Source organism: Sesamum indicum, linkage group LG8 (genome assembly GCF_000512975.1).
Source record: "Sesamum indicum cultivar Zhongzhi No. 13 linkage group LG8, S_indicum_v1.0, whole genome shotgun sequence".
NCBI classification, from domain to species: domain Eukaryota; kingdom Viridiplantae; phylum Streptophyta; class Magnoliopsida; order Lamiales; family Pedaliaceae; genus Sesamum; species Sesamum indicum.
Window position 1 is genome coordinate 954445 of NC_026152.1, and position 17975 is coordinate 972419.

At 31.4% G+C, this 17975-nt stretch overlaps 1 protein-coding gene across 1 annotated transcript; it reads right to left on the reverse strand.

Annotated features, from left to right (window-relative positions):
• LOC105167354 lies at positions 4986–9178 on the reverse strand. Its single transcript, XM_011087036.2, has 6 exons — positions 7857–9178; positions 7403–7623; positions 6854–7073; positions 6236–6321; positions 5762–5853; positions 4986–5650 (listed from the first exon to the last, which is right to left on the reverse strand). Exons 1-6 carry the CDS (start codon positions 7944–7946, stop codon positions 5409–5411), a joined length of 951 nt encoding a protein of 316 aa, XP_011085338.1. The 5' UTR covers positions 7947–9178; the 3' UTR covers positions 4986–5408.

A 17975-nucleotide genomic window follows, 5' to 3' on the forward strand; every position in this document is an offset into this window, starting at 1 on the left:
GAGAAAAGTTTAAATTAAAAATAAAAAAAATAAAGAAAGAAAGAGAAAAGGAAAGAAAAAGGAGGAAAATGAATTGGGGGAGGGGTGGGCCATCACCCACCGCCCCACCCCCATGATAAACATATAAGTGGTGAATTGGGGGAGAGGTGTCCCCTTTATTTGTGTTATTACTGTTATATGATTTTTGGTTCATGCTGACTTTGATTTATCTGAAAATATATATGAGTGGTGAATGATGTAATTTGATTGACGATAATGTGTACATGGAATGAGAAAGTACGTTGAAATATTATGTTTGTTGTTTGATGTGTTGTGAGTGTCTAAGAATGAGAATGTATTGATATTAAGCGATGTACTATTTAATCGGAGTATTTTATGATTTTGGCTATTTAAATTAGTGTCGGATTAAATATCATATTTGCTATAAAAATGATATAGTTGGGTAATTAAAATATTAGATTTGTTAGATTTAATTATTACTATAGTTAATTTACACAATTCTATCGGAATGATTAACGAAATATATAATTCTATGTATTGTTGCTTAATTAAATTGTATAGCAACGGTAAATTGACAGAAAATTTATAGAAATACTTAGGAAGTTATATTTTGGAAATATTATGTTATTAATGAGGGAAAGGAGGTTTCAGTGGTAATATAATTTACGAATGTTATTAAAAATGATAGTTATAAATATATAAGGGATTTGATTAAGTGAATTCTTATGAATTATTTGGTAAATTAAATATATTGATTATACGTATTATAATTTATTATAGGACGTGACTACAAGGTAGAGGGTTGAGCAGTCCCTCGTGAAACAGAAGCATTTTGGGATATAAGGTAAGTATAGCTAATTGAATTTATATATATATATCTATATGTGTAGTATTGTATATATTATATATATTGGTTTCTTGGATGCGAACGTGGACTTGGCTTTATATTATTATGCGTGGCTTTTGTATATTGATTTTTTATATAATTAGTTGTGGATTATTTGTTAGATTACCATAATATTGGTGAAATTGTTACTATGTGATATGTGATGGTAATGTAGAGATATGCGGGATATGATTATGTGATAATCATATAATTGATTGTTGATGAAATCAAATTGGGAGTTGTTATTGAAAAAGTGATTATTATAAAGAATAGAATGACGATTGTGAGTTGAAATAAAAGATGATGCTTACCTAGTTGGGAACAATGGTTTATGAAAATGTGATTGATATTGAGATATGAAAAATATATGATTTAAGCTAGGTACCATGGCGCGTAGGGTATCGGGGAATTCCAGGACAGCAGGGAGTATCCTGTGCTGTTAGCTACACTCTGGGGTGGTGTGGGGGTACCATGTTTGTTGTGATGTCCTATGCTATATTGCTACATAGCTGGAGTAAAAGAGTGTGGGGATATCACACAACGAGTATCCTGTGCTGTATATGATATGATGATGGCCGGTGAAACCATTGACTGATATATTCCAGTTAGAGTAAGTGGGGCACTTAACTAATAAATGATAACGGATGAATATTATGTCGTGGATTGGTTTACAGTTGTGAGTATGTATTACTGCTTATATCTGATGTTGTTGTATGACGAATGATTGTTGTCGTTGTGACTGCATGTGCGTGAATCTTTGTTGTGTATATATATAGACTGATCAACTATACTTATTGAGTAGGCAGCTCATTCCTTACCACGTACTTTTCAGGAGATAGGTCACACTGATTAGCCACATTGGATTTTGAGCGGTGCCGTCGTCTTTATTAGGTGGGTCAGCCGTGACATCTGAAGCCAGAGTTTTCTATTGTTAGGTTGTTAAATATTCTGGTCTTTCATCGGAATTTCTGTTTTAAGTTGTCGTATGATTTTACTTGAGGTTATGTACATGAGGACATCTAGTGAGGGTGAATATAAATTTTTGGTGATATCTGATACCTTTTGTGATATATATATATATATTATGCTGATAAATTAGAATTTATTTTACGAGTTGAAAGAGAATTACTTATAAAATGAGTTCTGATTAAAGAAAAGATAAAATAGTAATAATTAGATGTAACGAGTAGGGGGTGCTACACGTGAATTTGGGGGCTAGGGTTCTAAGATGTTTGGGGAAGAAATAAGAGAGGGGAAAGAATGGAAGTAGAAAGAGAAAGAAAGAAAAAGGAAGAAGAAACGATGAAAAGAAAGAGAAAGAGGGGTTTTTGACTTTTGGTGTTATTATTATTATTATTATTATTATATTATTATATTATTATTATTATTATTATTTAAAATTATGAGATCGAATCATAAAATTTTTACAAAGATATAGTTGAAATTAATATATGTTCACAATCTGCAAAATTTATACATTTATAAATGTTAGTATAACATTGATATAACTATCATCTTATATTATTGAACAACATGGGTTAATCGGGACATCAAAATTCAGATCAGACCGTTAGATATGATAAAACTTACAAAAAGATATATTTAGAAAAGTTTTAGACTTATTGGATATACGGATGTCGAGATATCGTATTTGAAACATAAGAGTAATAATTCAAGACGGTGTACCGTTGAATCAAGCCATGTGATTTTAAATACCGTCTGATATGATCTAATGGATACAGTCTTGTATATATTTAAATTTCGTATGAATCAGGTGCCCGAATTTTAAAATATCTTAATTATTGATTAAACTTTTTAATCTCATTATATATATAATAAAATAATAATTAGAATTGTTCAACCATCATCATCATCATCATCATTATTATTATTATTATTATTATTATTTTAAATCATGAGATCGAATTATAAAAATGTACATAGATATAGTTGAAATTAATATATGTTCACAATCTGCAAAATTTATATATTTATAAATATTAGTATAACATTGATGTAACTATCATCTTATATTGTTGAACAATATGGATTAATCGGACCATCAAAATTCAGATCAAACCGTTAGATATGATAAAACTTACAAAAGAATACATTTGGTAAAATATTAGACTTATTGGATATACGGATGTCGAGATATCGTACTCGAAACATAAATATAATCATTCAAGACGGTGTATCGTTGAATTAGGCCATGTGATTTTAAATCATACCGTCTAATATGATCTAATGGACACAGTCTTGTATATATTTAAATTTCGTATGAATCAGGTGCTCAAATTTTAAGATATCGTAATTATTGATTAAACGTTTTAATCTCATTATATATAATAAAATAATAATTAGAATTGTTCAACCATCATCATCATCATTATTATTATTATTATTGTTGTTGTTGTTATTATTATTATTATTATGATTTTTAGATTAATTCATAGGAATTACTAAATTTTGACATAAATTTATAAATAATAAAAAATCATAACTCAATTACTTGTCAATTTAAAAAATGTGAACGTAATACAAATATATATTAATATAACATAAAGTTCTATATATAATATTAAACAATAATTTTAATTATAAAAAATATTATAATTTACTAAGTTGTTGATTAAATTTATTTTTGTATAAAGATTTAATGTATAAATAAAAATACCATAATTTATTATTATCTAAAATAAAATGTATGATATTGATTAATAATTATAATATATGGTTAATTTTGATTATAAAACCGATCAAACATTAAATATAAAATTTAAGTATATAAAGAAGTCAAAAATATATATATATATATATATAAAAATAAAAAATATTCACCAGCTAGCCTTCTTTGAGCTCGAGCTTGAATTTTTCAAGCTCGAGTCGAGCTTAAAGTCGAACCGGCTCGACTCATCTGCCACCCTTAATCTAAATAGTAAAAAGTGAAAAAAAATCTTATTAAAAACACAATCAAACGGACTCTAAAATTTATTAGAAGATTCCCACCGTAAAAACGAGGGTAAACTATAAAATATTTTCTATAAAATATCTTCTATCATATATTTGTGTTACTATGCATGCCACATCCACACACATATTATAGGCATCGCTTATAAATTATAATTTTATTTAAAAAAAGACACACAAACATATGAATCACTCATTAATATAAAATTAATATGTAATACAAAAATACGATAAAAGATCCATGAAACAATACGAGGCTGCAGTAATAGAAAAATGTGGGGTGGGCACTGTCAAACACGGGCCCCATCTGTCAAATGGTGTCAGACTAATCTAGAACTACTCGTTTTTTCTTTTTTTCTTTTATTCCTTTTGACTAAAATGGTCCAAAAACATTAGTTCAAAGAGATTAATCTAATGGACACCTAATATTATAAAATTAAGATGAGTGATATTACTTTGGATCTTATTGTTGGTGGCTTCATGTTATATAATTAATTTATATGGCCTTTGACTAAATTAATTTAAAGTATTTTATAAACTAGGGTGTTGTAGATTATATTTTTTAAGATTATGAAATATTTAATTTTTATTTTAACCAACTTCTTGAAGTACTTGGATAGAATGAGTCATTCAACGTTCAATGTAATAAAATCTTGTGTATTGGTAAAATCGGATCATGGAATTTATAAAATATTAGTAATAAAAAAACTTTTATAATTAATGTAATTAGAGGATGTCAATTTTTTTGTTTTTTTTGAAAAAAAATTGCCAACATCTTATAAATTCTTAAACTTTTTTTATAAGATATCTTATAAAAAAATTTATTTTATTTTCCGAATTTGAATGCAAAAATACAATATGGACAATTTTGAATAAAATATAATAATTTATTTATAAAATATTATTAATGAAAATTTATAATTAATATGAACAAAATTAAAACAATCTAAATTTAAAAATTAAATTAAAAACTCCCAACTAACGTCATTTTTTTTTTTTCCCAAAAGAAAATTCACCAAAAAAGACGTGGATCATCGTCTTAAAAGTTCTGAAGCATTTACTACTGACAAATCCAATGTTAGAAACTCATAATAGCAAAACAAGAAGGAAGCAGAAAGGACTGAACTCATAAAGTTCTCAAGGTTGTCAAAGTTCTTTTAACTAATCAGAGAAAAATGTGCAAAGCCTGAAAACATTTGTTCACCTGTACACAACTCCTTCCACCGGTAACAGAGTACATTGAGCTAAACTTCACAGTTAACAGCCCCCCAGGAAACTTCCCTCTCCTCATACAAACTGCCATGAAACAAGCCATCTCTTGTACAACTAAAAAACCAACAAAAGGGCGTTCGTTTGTTTGTTAGTCTCACTTTTACTCGTCCTAAAGATTATCAACAAAAACGCACGTTAAAACGACATTTCTACAAAGCTCGTACAGGCCACTTGTTTCTCTCGCTCTTTCTAGCAAATACTAAACGTGAAGAGGTGGGCTTCTAATACACAGACCTATGTAGTGGGCTTACACGAGAAACTTTTGTGGTGTCGATGCTTTTTAGCCATGCCGAATTCCCATGAAGTAGTTGAAGTCGTGGTGTTGGACTCGTAATTGCTTTAGCCAAGAATCCGCAACGCTCAAAAGCGACACAATCCTCTCACGGTCCCGGCCGCTCTTGTCCGATATCCACACATCTCCTTGCATCTTGTAAGAGGCCAAACCAAATGGAGGGAGGGAGATGCTTTCCCCTTCCTTTCTTTTTCTATCAACATTCTCAACGTCGTCGTCAAAGTCCATATCTGTCATAATTGACACCACCATTTAAGCATACTTCAAATGAAAGAAAAAGAAATTCCAAAAGCGAAAGAGATAAAACTAAGGCTCGAGTTTATTGTAACTGATTGTCGTACCTTGAAAAGAGGAAGAAAGGGTATGGTATGTAAGGAAGCATGTCTGCAGGTCTTTAATGGTTCTACCCGTTGGAATGTGATATATAGGGTACCTGGGTGTGATTCACAAATGAACTACTCAGCAAATTCTAAAATCCCGGTTGATTAATTGCATTTCACCACCCTATGAAAATACTGATAGGCCTAAAACCTCCCTGAAAAATTTAAAACAAACAAAAAAAGAGGGCAAATGTGACCCCCTGAACTTCCGAAAAGAGAATGGTCATTAACGCCCGCGATAGGGAGTCACGTTGCTTTTTTTTAGAAGTTCAGGGAGCCGCAAGCCCTTTCTTTTCTTCAGGATTAGTTTTTGGCCTATTATTATTCCCACGAGGGCGGCTGTTGCATTTCACCCAATTCCGGTCCCATATCACTTCCATGTGTATGTAGTTATCGATAGAAGTCAATGGAATGACAATACGGAGAGAGACTAACCAGGCAACAGCCATCCAACTAGCAGGTGAAAGATCTACACTTCTCAATGACATTAATCCAGGATATCTTTGGCCTAAGCTACTGATCTGAGAAGCAAATAACAACCATTAAATACATGTTTTGGCGCCACATGTCAAATCAAATCAAAAGAGACAAACGTCATGTTTCACATTGGAATCGTTTTAACTACTGAAAAAGATTTATCAATTAAAACAAAAAATGAAAAAAGCTAAAGAAAGATATATCATCAATGTAGGAAAGCAAGAATATATTCTATTCAGGAAATTATTTACCACACAAGAAAGACCGGTTTGTAGTTAAAATCACGAGAAGAAAGAAGAATAAAGGGACGACTGATAATAGACATGACAAAATATTCTCATGAAGAAACGGCAAAAAAATAAAAAAGAGAAGTATTTAGATTCAATTCAAAAGCCAAAAGAACTACAAAGTCCTGGTAATTCGATTCCATCATATCCATACAATTAGCTTCGCCTTTATTGATTCTCCATAATGGTTACAGAAGCAACCTCCAATCATACACTTGAAGCAAGAAAACAGATATCAAAACGCGAACTTAAAAATGTTTAAGAGCATATAAACTTGTAAAAGGATTACCTTGTCCATAAGAGGAACTCTTCCATATGGAGATGATCGCTCAAAGTACTGAAAGTAAAGATTACCCAATCTTTCATTGGGATGCCAGAAGTTATCCTGCTCGAATATGCCTTCCTCAGAGGAACATCCATCCCACCTCGACAACTTTTCACTCTCGCTCTCATCACTGAATGAATCGCTGAATGAATCCCTCGTCTCGCTTACAGAGTCAGTCTCTTCCCTGTCCAATATACAAACAATCAAGCATTCAAAAACTTTCAGAAGCAAATGTAACTCAAGAGCAATATCAACACCAATTTCTCTTGAAAAGCCTGTCACTCGTAATTGCGAGCAAATGAGCACAACAATTACAAGCCATGATAAAAAGACCAATAGAAGCAAACAACTGAACATTGAATGAAAACATTAGCACTGTATTAAATGGACTACGTCTCGACCAAACACATACAATTAAGCACCGACATAACAAGAACTCGACAAAAACTGACATTGGTTACTCCAATTCATAGGAAAAGCATTAATTGCCGATCAAGTTGCAAACGGCATTACCTTAAACAGTTTGCGGATGAACTGCTGGTGAAAATTTGGATAGCAGAGAGATAAGGAACGAAATATTGGATTAAATTTTGGCCATCATCAGAAAGGATTGGAACTCCAGCACCATAAGCACTCCATTCATCAAAACTATTCCAAAGATCACCAAGTACAAAGTAGTCCACTTTTTCTCTTTCCCATGGATGCCATAGCCTATTAAGCTTCCTTGTCTCGCTCTATCCACAGAAAGAAAACGTAAAATCAAATAAAAAAATTTAAAAAGAAAACCCATTAATCAATTAGAAAATGAGCAAAAGAACTAACATTCAGAAAACCCATATGTCAAGAATCTCAAGAAAATTAACGAAACAAACAATTTATGTAGCATTGACAACACAAACATTACGACATGTACAGGCAGAAAAGCAAAGCTTCAAAGATTCTTGTTTTGGGATATAAGAGAACAAACCTTGGACAGGAATTGAGATGGGACCACGGGTGTTGTGCAATCCAAGAAGCTTTCAAGGTTTGTCTGCATTGAAACCTTGTCAAAGATCATCGTAATTTTCTTCAACACGCACACACACACACGCACAGACACAAAGAGAGAGAGAGAGAGAAGAGAGAAAGAGAGAGAGTGAGTTTGCTCTGATTCTCTCTCCTAACTCTTGTTGAAAACGGAGAGAAAGCCCAGAGAAAAGGAAGAAAACAGAGGAAGGGAAAAACAGAGGAAGGAATTTATGGGGAGAGGAAGAGAGAAATTGACGGGATTTTCTTTCTCTTCGTATGTGAGAAAAGGAGAGATAAATGGAAAAAACTGGTCTAGGAAACAAAGATTACTATCCTTTGACGTTTGGACAAACCATTGGCAAAAACCGCAAGTCTTTATCAATTATTTTTCCTTCTTGGAATAGGAAAAGTTCCTCTAAATTCCACTTCTCAACCAAACTTCTCCTCACCGGAAAACCCGGACTGAAGCCAGATTTTCCTTCCCCGGCCAAAACCCCAAATTCTAATCTCTTTTTTTTTTTTTTTCCCTTCTTTCTCCCCCTAACAAAAACCCGTAATTTTTTCTTCAAGAAAACTCTCACCCATCAATTCAATGGACACAACAAAGCCAACCTACGAACCCAAAACACTATTCAAGATCAACACAACTCACATTAAGCAACAACACCAAAAAGAAAAAACAAAAGAAAAAAGAACATTCCGTTTCATTTTTCCCCGGAAAATGGCATGCACCCTGTTCTCCAAATTCCAAGATAGCCCCGCAAATTACGCTTATATATGTGTGCGAAAGCGAGAGGGAAGAAGAGTCTTGTACAAAGCAAAGAAAATGGAAAAAAACAAAACAAAACAAAAGTCGAGCCGAGAAACGTATGGATCACGCGAAGAGAACCCAAAGCCCAGAAAATTGATCCTCTCTCTCTTCTCTCTCTCTCTCTCTCTGTTTTTCTCTCTTTCTATACTTATGCTCAACAGAAATCCATGGCTTCTGATAAAAAGCGAATCAACTTTTCTTGAAAAAGCGAAACCAGCCCCCCCTCTACAACTGATCCATCGTGCTCTGTTTCGACATCAACTTTGACACCAGGATTTTGGGTCATCACTGGTTAAAGTGAGTGCTCGAATGCGTGTGCGTCTATCTAGTGCGTGCGCTGTGTGAGGGAGAAAGTGAGGAGGAGTGAGATGAGACTTTGAGAGAATTATTAACGCCAAAACAGAAGTGGGGAGATTTTCCTCTTCTCCTCATTTATGAGACTCCTAACATGTTTTGTGTATCTGTCTCTTCAAACTTTCTCCGCTGAAAGATACGTGTATTTACTTCTTCTCTTTATATTTATTATTCTTTTTCTTCTTTTTTAATTAATAAAATAATCTCAAAAAATTCAATGAGTAAGACTTGAATTTGAGACTTAAGACCTTAGTCTTGATTTTAAGCTACAACTTCACTCACTTATTTATTAAGTTTCTTTCATATTAATTTTTCTTTAGCTTAATATAATTAATCATGAAATTCTTTAATTAACTTAAGAGTAAATTTCGGTCATTTTTCCTAAAATTTGTCATAATTATAAATATTATTTATTTTTTGGAATATTACAAATATCCCTGAAATTACAAACTCAATGTAAAGGATATTTCTTAAGGTATTTATAATTTCAAAGGGTATTTATAATTTTTCAAATGATAATGGGGTATTTAGAATTAAAACAAACTTTAGGATAGCCCCTTGTTATTTACTCTTGACTTAATTCAGCTCTCTCTATTGATCGAACAATATCAAATCACGAGAATAATGGTAAAAACAAAAAATTGATCTCTACTTAATTTAGTAATCTTGTAAATGAGCCTCCCAACTTGCAGTCCATCGGATAGTTGGATGGTTGACACGTACTGAATCTTTTAAAAATAATGAGTAAGTGACGATCGTTTCAATCTGTACCCCGATTGTAATACGAATTGACCTAATTCATTACTGCTCAAGTGGAGCTGTAAATTATGCATGAGAATATCATCAATTAATTTAACGATACTCTAGTATCTGGTCAAATTCGATCTGGGCTGTAATTTTCTGTCCATATTTCTTGTCAAAATTAAGTTTAGTCAGACTTTCGACTATACTGCAGGTGCTTTTTGTTTTATTCTGTAATCGACCCATCTCATCTGTTATTCATAGACTAATCACATAGTACCTATAAATTTACTTACGAGCGATCGAGTTGAGTTTGAACTGAATTGAAGTGTTGAACTTTCATGTTTATGGTAATTTACACTTTACCCCTTTCAACTCTACTTCAAGTCATATGCATACCTTTGAATTAATAAAATGTAATACCCACCCAATCTAAATTAATTAATTGGACGAAAATGGCTCACGTGTATATTTATATTGCTCCTAATGTATTTTGAGTATGTTTACCTCACTGTAATATCGAATTATTTCTTAACCAGATGGAAAAAAAATATGGGTAAATGATAGAAAGAAAAAGTTAAAAACTTAACCAATCAGAATTAGTATTAAAATATGAAAAATTATATCTTTTAGTCGTGTAATTATATCCAATATTAATTTTAGTCCTATAATTATATTTAATATTAATTTCAGTCATCTGATTACGTCCTTTTTTATTAAGTCTATTAAGTTTCAAAATTAATGAAATTTAGTCATTCAGTGGACGGAATTTTGATTTTTGACCGAAAAAAAGACATGTCATGCCAATTGAATAATTTTTGTTGGTTTTTAATCCTACGTGACTTTAAATACGAGTTGGAAGACATACTAGTATGATTATATTATATGTATAATTATAATTTTATAACAAAATAACACCCCCCAATAGAGAGGCGACTGTTTTGTGGAGGGCGACCGTGTAACCCAAAGGCCAAGGGTTGCAATGGGCGACAACAATCGCCCAATAGATCTAGGTGATGCCAATGCCCGGAGGTGAGGAGGTTGGGAGGGGGGGGGGGGTGCCCTCCTTTGTGGCAGTGGAAGCGTCGTCGTCGCCCTTCTCTGCGGTTGGGCCACTATTGCACCGCAATTTAGCAAAATAAAAATAAATTAGATCTTAAGGGTGGGGGGGGGGGGGGGGTGCCCTCCTTTGTGGCAGTGGAAGCGTCGTCGTCGCCCTTCTCTGCGGTTGGGCCACTATTGCACCGCAATTTAGCAAAATAAAAATAAATTAGATCTTAATAGACTTAATTAAAAGAAAATTATGAAAAATAAATTTTAAAAGAAAGTTAAATAAATATTTTAGAAAGTTAAGAAAATGATTTACTTTTTCAAATGAATAAATAATATAAACAAGTAGTTAATATTATATATAGTAATTACCCAGTCATCTTCAAACTAATGTGGTTGTACATGTGGCTATACATGTAGAAAAATGCCCAGAAACTTGAGCAAGAAAACAGCACACGTACAATTTTCGGCCAAAATTCAAAAGTTGGCTAGAAAATTTCATACAAAACTCTAAATCAAACTAATTTTTATTAATTTTAAAATTTAATGAGCTTAATAAAAAGAAGAAATAGTTATCATACTAAAACTAATATTCGGTATACCTATTCTAAAAAAAAAAATATATCGAGTATACCTAAAGGACTAAAAAAAATAATCTTTTTATTAAAATAATAAATTAGTATAATTCATGCAACAAATACTAAAGAAAAAAATGTTATATAATCTGGTGCCCAACAAATATATATAATTTCTTTCTCAACTTTTAGTTGAGTTAGAAACTAACTATAATTTTGAATTCTATTTATTTCAAAAAAAAAAAGCCATATGTTGAATTCATACATCTTACTTTTTATTTTTTATTTTTTTATGGGGAATCCAATCTTTACTAGGGTTCAAATCAGCATGGCCATGGGCAGAGTGGGCTAAATTTATGGCCCAAGGCGTTAGCCAACCTAGGAATAAAAGAAAACTTCAAAGTATGAAATAGATGTGAAGAGTTCCAGATATCAGGAATGATATGTCCAACGTCTCGGTAGCCTTCCTCCACATTTTGTAAGGAAAAACTGCAAGTACTCCACGTTATATTATAAATGAGTAAATTATTTCTTCATAAAAAATTGGATAAATTATAATGACTTCTTTTGAAATTTGGCATAATTACGAATACCCCTTTGTTATTTGAAAAAATAACAATATTTTCCTGATTTTAACTGTCGTCTAACAATTAACCAAATCCGTTAGTTTTCATTATGTTTCTATCTATTTTTTGTGATAAATTGATCAAAAATTGCCCTTATGGACTAAAAATTATAATTTTATTTATTTTTAAAATTTTTTGATTTTTTTATTGACTAAATGGATAATTTTTTTTTATAATTTTTCAAACTCTTTCATCCACTCCGTCCGACTTTTTTTATAAATTTTTATTTTTATTAAAAAAAAATACAGGAAGGGTATAGTTGACAAATTCATACCTCCATTCAAAGATTACATAATTTCATCAAATATCAGGAGGGGTACTTGTAATTTTTCAAACAATAAGAGGGTATTTGTAAGTATGTCAAATTTCAGGAGATGTCCTTGTAATTTACCCTATTTTTTTTTGGGCAATTTTACCTTTATGTGTTTTTTTAAAATGTATGAATTTACCTCTCTGTACTTTTTAAAAGGGATAATTACACCCTCTTTCCTAAAATTTAGTATAATTATATGTAGACCCCTTGTGATTTGAAAAATTACATCTAGTACCCCTGGAATTTGCTTTTATCCTGACAAATAAGTTATTTGTAGTCAAAATTAACTGAATTTGTTGATATTAACAAAAAGAATTAGAAAAAAATATATATTTACCCAAATTGATATATTATTGGTTTATTGTAGGTCAAATATATATTTTTATGATCAAATTACCCTCATACGTTTTCACGCATTAATGCATGTGATGAGGTATATCTTCATCGTTATAAGGGTAGTTTAGTCGGGAATAAATTGTTTGACATGTAATAAGTTAATAATAAGTCAATCGAGGGTAAATACTAATTTTCATATCAATTTTTTTGTTAATCTCAACAAATTCAATAAATTTTGACTAACGGAGATATTTATTTATTAGAGAGAAGCAAACCTCAGGGGTGTTGGATATAAAATCTCAAACCGTAGGGGGTTTATGTATAATTACAGCAAACCTTAGAGGATGTGGGTGTAATTATCCCATTTTAAAATGAAGAAATTTACCTCCCTGTTTAAGGAGGCTGATTGTTTTATTTCAAAAAATATAGGAAGATAAATTGTAATTTTTTTTTATAAAAAAATAATTTACTCATTTATAATATCACAATATTATATATTATATTAACCTACTTATAAATCACTGAGCAGTCACCTTTCTGTGGTGATCTCCGACCACCCTCTTTGAGCAGCCACCTCAATTGCTTCTCTAACAGCAAGGACTTCGCTGTCTCTGGTGAAACATTCTTCTTTAGGAGATCTTGAATTGGAGCTCCATGCAAATGTGCTTTTTTCTATTTTTTATATTATTTTTTAAAGTTGTGTATTTCTTATCATTTATTATATGGGGGAAAAATGCATTTTCTATCTATAATTTTGGGAGAGACATTTTTTATCTACTCTAATTTTAATTTTGTACTCAAAGACAATAATTTAAAAAAAGTAGTATATTTAGTTCAAATTCTGTCGAAAAATGCTAAGTTTATTAGAAAAAAATAAAAAAATAGAGTTTTCAGGTATCAAATATATACCTTTCCAATGGAAATTGGACCAGATATTCTTGTTCTCAATATTAAAATTGAAATCCGAATGGATAAAAAATGCCACCCGACCATAATTATAGGACATAGTTTTTTTTTTTTTTCCTAAATGTATTGATGTATTGTATGATATAACTGCTTGATTTAGTATAAAATAATCAAAATTATAATTTAAAATAATACAATTTTTTACAAGGATAATTACACTCCTCTTTCATGAAATTTGGTGTAATTATACGTAAATCCCTGTGGTTTGGGAAATACATCTAGCACCTCTGAGGTTTGCTTCCATCTAACAAATAAGTTACCTCCTGAATTTACTGATATTAAAAAAAAAAACTAGAAAAAAAATTCTATATTTATCCCCAATTGGCTTATTACTAATTTATTGCAGGTTAGATAAATTATTTTATGATCATATTACCGTCATACAGCTTCATACATTAATGAATATGAGGCGGTATATTTTCACCGTCATAAGAGTACTTTAGTTGAAAACAAATTGTTTGACCTGCAATAAATCAGTAACAAGTCAATCAAGGGTACATATCGATTTCATTAAGTTTTTTTTTTGTATCAGCAAATTCAGTGAATTTTGACTAGTGAAGGGGCTTATTTGATAGATGGAAACAAATTCCAAAAGTGCTAAATATAATTTTTCAAAATTATAAAGAATTTAGTATAATTACATCGAATTAAAAGAAAAAAAGAGTGTAATTATCCATTTCTTATACTTTGGGTCAAAAACAATTATAACTTTTGGTACATTCTATTTTCTATGTTGGGAAATTGACAATAACTTCAATGGTTGACAGATAATTATCATGCACAACACCTATGACCTCTAAAGGAAAATTCTTAGTCGGTTTCAGGTTTAAATGCAAACCTTCCATCTATCCAAATTTAGGCATGGCCAATTGCCTAATTAAGAAATTCCACATTCATCCATGTGGTATGATTAGGGTAAATTATATTTTTGGTCCTGTAAGTGGATTTATTTTCAATTTTAGTCCCACATTCAAGTTAATTTGCACATTGAGTTTTATATGTGGTTTTCTTTTTTTCTTTCAATTTGAGGACTATCGAGGGATTTCCATCCAATTGGTAACGGCAGCTGCTCTCTCTGTTTGTCAATACAATCAAAATAAGGGTAAATTACATTTTTGGTCCCACAAGTGGACCTATTTTCAATTTTGGTCCCACACTCAGGCCAATTCGCACATTTATTCGTGGGACAAAAATTAGAAACAAGTCCACTAAAGGGATCAAAATTAGAAACATGTCCACTTATGAGACCAAAAATGTAATTTACCTTTATTTTGATTGTATTGACTAACAGACAGAGCAACTGCCGTTATCAATTGGACGAAAATCCCTCAATGATCCTCAAATTGGAAAAAAAAACCCACATATGAGACTCAATGTGCGAATTAACTTGAGTGTGGGACCAAAATTGAAAATAGGTCCATTTATGGGATTGAAAATGTAATTTACCCGTATGATTACCATTCAATTTGACTATTTTTGAAATATGTCAATAAATAGTTAATTTATTACTTCACCTTTTCTATATTTTGAGGATCGATCTATTCAAGTTGGACATGGTATTTGTGAAAACTGCAAAAATTATAATTATATGTATGATTGCACTATTGGTGTTATGATACTAACTGAATTGAAAATTATGGTTGTGATATTACTATTATTATTGTTATTATCATATGGTAGATCTGAGAAATGAAAAGACAATCAATTAATGAGATCTTGGAATAATAATTGAGGGGTGTGAAAAATTCGATTATTCGATTAAAAATCGGTTGAATTGAATTTTTGATTCGTACCTAATACTGAACCAAAAATTCGATTCAGTATTGGGTTATTTCAAAAAATAAAAAAATCGATAGAATTTCGATTAGTATGGTTTTTTTTTTTATTTGGTTAACTGTACCAATCAAGCAACCGAATTGTTAAAAAATACTTATTTTATATATTTTAATTTTATAAATATAGAATTATATTATAAATATATTGTTATGTTGTATAATGCTTTATAGTTTACTATATTATATTATATATAAATTGTATTATAAAAATTCTACCATTTTATGTTTTTTATTAAAAATAAAAATATGATACATATATATATTTTTTTATAAACTTCGGTTATTCGATTTTTAACCGAACGAAACCTAAAAAATATTCAATTTTAACCAAACCAAATCGATTAATTCGCTGAAGTGATCTAATTTTTTATTAATCGGAAAATCGGTGCGATTCAATTAGGTTAACCAAATTTAACAGGCCTAAGACTTATATACAAATATGGGGTTATAAGTTCAAAATTCATTAAATGTTTAGGTATATATTTCACTTTATTTGAATTTATTACTTTTTGTTATTTTATTATTAGTTTTTTAATTTGAATATTGTTAGAATAGATTTTAATGGGGTGAATAGCAATTTACTCCCATATGATATTGAAAATGAGCACATTACCCCCTTATAAAAAAAATGAAACAGTTCATCCCCCTATACTTCTTAAAATGAAGCAATTGACCTCCCTATAAATTGCTTCATTTTAAAAATCATGGGGGGGGGGGTAAATTGTTGTATTTTAAAAAATATAGGGAGATAAATCGTTATTTATTTTTTTCATAAGAAGATAATTTGCTCATTTAAGATATCATAAGGGGGTTGTTTGCATTTTTTCCGATTTTAATGTAATAATTGATATTTTGACAAAATGATGTTGTCATTAGTATGTGTGTTTGCCCGCAGCTTAGGATGAGGTTGGGTTCAAGTATATATCTTTCTGCAGGAAATTTAATTAAATTCCCGAGTGGAGAATATGGGGCAAGTTTGCATCAGGTGGAGGATGATTGTAGGGGCAACAAGCCGAACCACTGTAATGGCAATCCTCTCACGAGTGGAGAGTCCGATTTTCAGAGGGTCAAAACCTCTGGTTGCAACCATCCAACCTTTATAAATTGGGGCCAAATTTTCATTTCATTTCGTTCTTTTTTAGACTAAGCAGCCTAAAAATAATACCATTAATTCAGTTTTAATCCCCAAACAATCGCGAGTAACAACATCAGTCCCTACATTGACATTTTTTTGGTTGAATTGATTTTTTCTATTTAGTATAATGTGGATAAGATATACAAGTCCCAAAATAATAAAGGTGGATCTAAAATGCCTTGAGAATAACATGGGCCTATGAATAAGAAAGGCCCATAGAAGCTCATCAATTACATAAGTCAACAGAAAGTCAGGGATGGCAGACATGTGGCAGCAACGTCTAGACAGATAGGTGTTGCCCGTACTACTGGTCTTAAGTATATATATTCGAGCATTTATGGAAGGCGGGGAAATTATTCATTAATTATTATTTACCATTTACATTGATATACGACCTACCCATATAAATGATCTGACTTGAGCGTCGAAGTGCTCATGTCGGGTCAAGTTCGACACCTCACCTTTGTGTAGGTCCCAAGCTCGTTCCCTATTCCCTGAGCCCAAAAGTCAAGCGATACATGACCTTTGGAGATCGAAACCCATCATTTTGGCGTCGTCTGAAGGAAAAGACCTTGGGATTGGACAGTAATATGGATGATCCATCACCCAACGATAGGAATCAAGAAGAAAGCACGCCTGAAGTGAACCGAGGAGGGGCACTTATCCATCTCACCAAGGAGATCTACATAATATTATATCTACTACGGTCAAAATAGTGTTTGAGCAAAGTGTTGGACTCAATATGGAAGAAGTAGATAGAGGGTTCTTAGTGCTTCTTTAGCTCGGTATGTTAGTTCTTTGGCGTTATATAGACTTTGGCGTATCTCTTGGCCTGTCAACGAAGACGCCACTCATTGAGCACTGTTGTACTGTACAATTATATGTGATGAAGGCGCGAATGAGATGCATAGGCACTTATTCTTCCGATGCCGCTATTCGACGATCTGTTCGCTTCAATTGGCCGAACTGTGACTGGCCAATGGACATAGAGTGGGCTACAAGAAAATAGAGAGGGCAACACATTATTATTGATGAATTGGACCAATAAACATACATGTGCCACATTTTTTTGGTTCATGGGTAGTGTGGAAGAGGTTAAATTTTTTTTTTTTTGGATTCATGGGTAGTGTGCGAGAGGTTAAAAAATTACGAGATATGTGAGGTTAAAGGATTAATACAATAAGCATTTCTATGTATGTTGATTGTATGGTATTTTTTTTTATATTCTAAATTATTCATGGTAGATATATTAAATAGTATTTCAAGACAAGTTTCAAATAAATATAGTACTTAAGTAACTTTGGTCTTAAAATAAAAATTATTGTAGTGATTTATG

What these genes read in the sequence shown, in the direction of transcription:
- LOC105167354 (XM_011087036.2), bottom strand. Translation starts at nt 7,946, where the DNA reads ATGATCTTTGACAAGGTTTCAATGCAGACAAACCTTGAAAGCTTCTTG. An exon ending in TCATCCGCAAACTGTTTAAG is followed by an intron (nt 7,074 to 7,402) that starts GTAATGCCGTTT and finishes TATATTGGACAG; the next exon opens with GGAAGAGACTGACTCTGTAA. An exon ending in CCTTTCTTCCTCTTTTCAAG is followed by an intron (nt 5,651 to 5,761) that starts GTACGACAATCA and finishes CAATTATGACAG; the next exon opens with ATATGGACTTTGACGACGAC.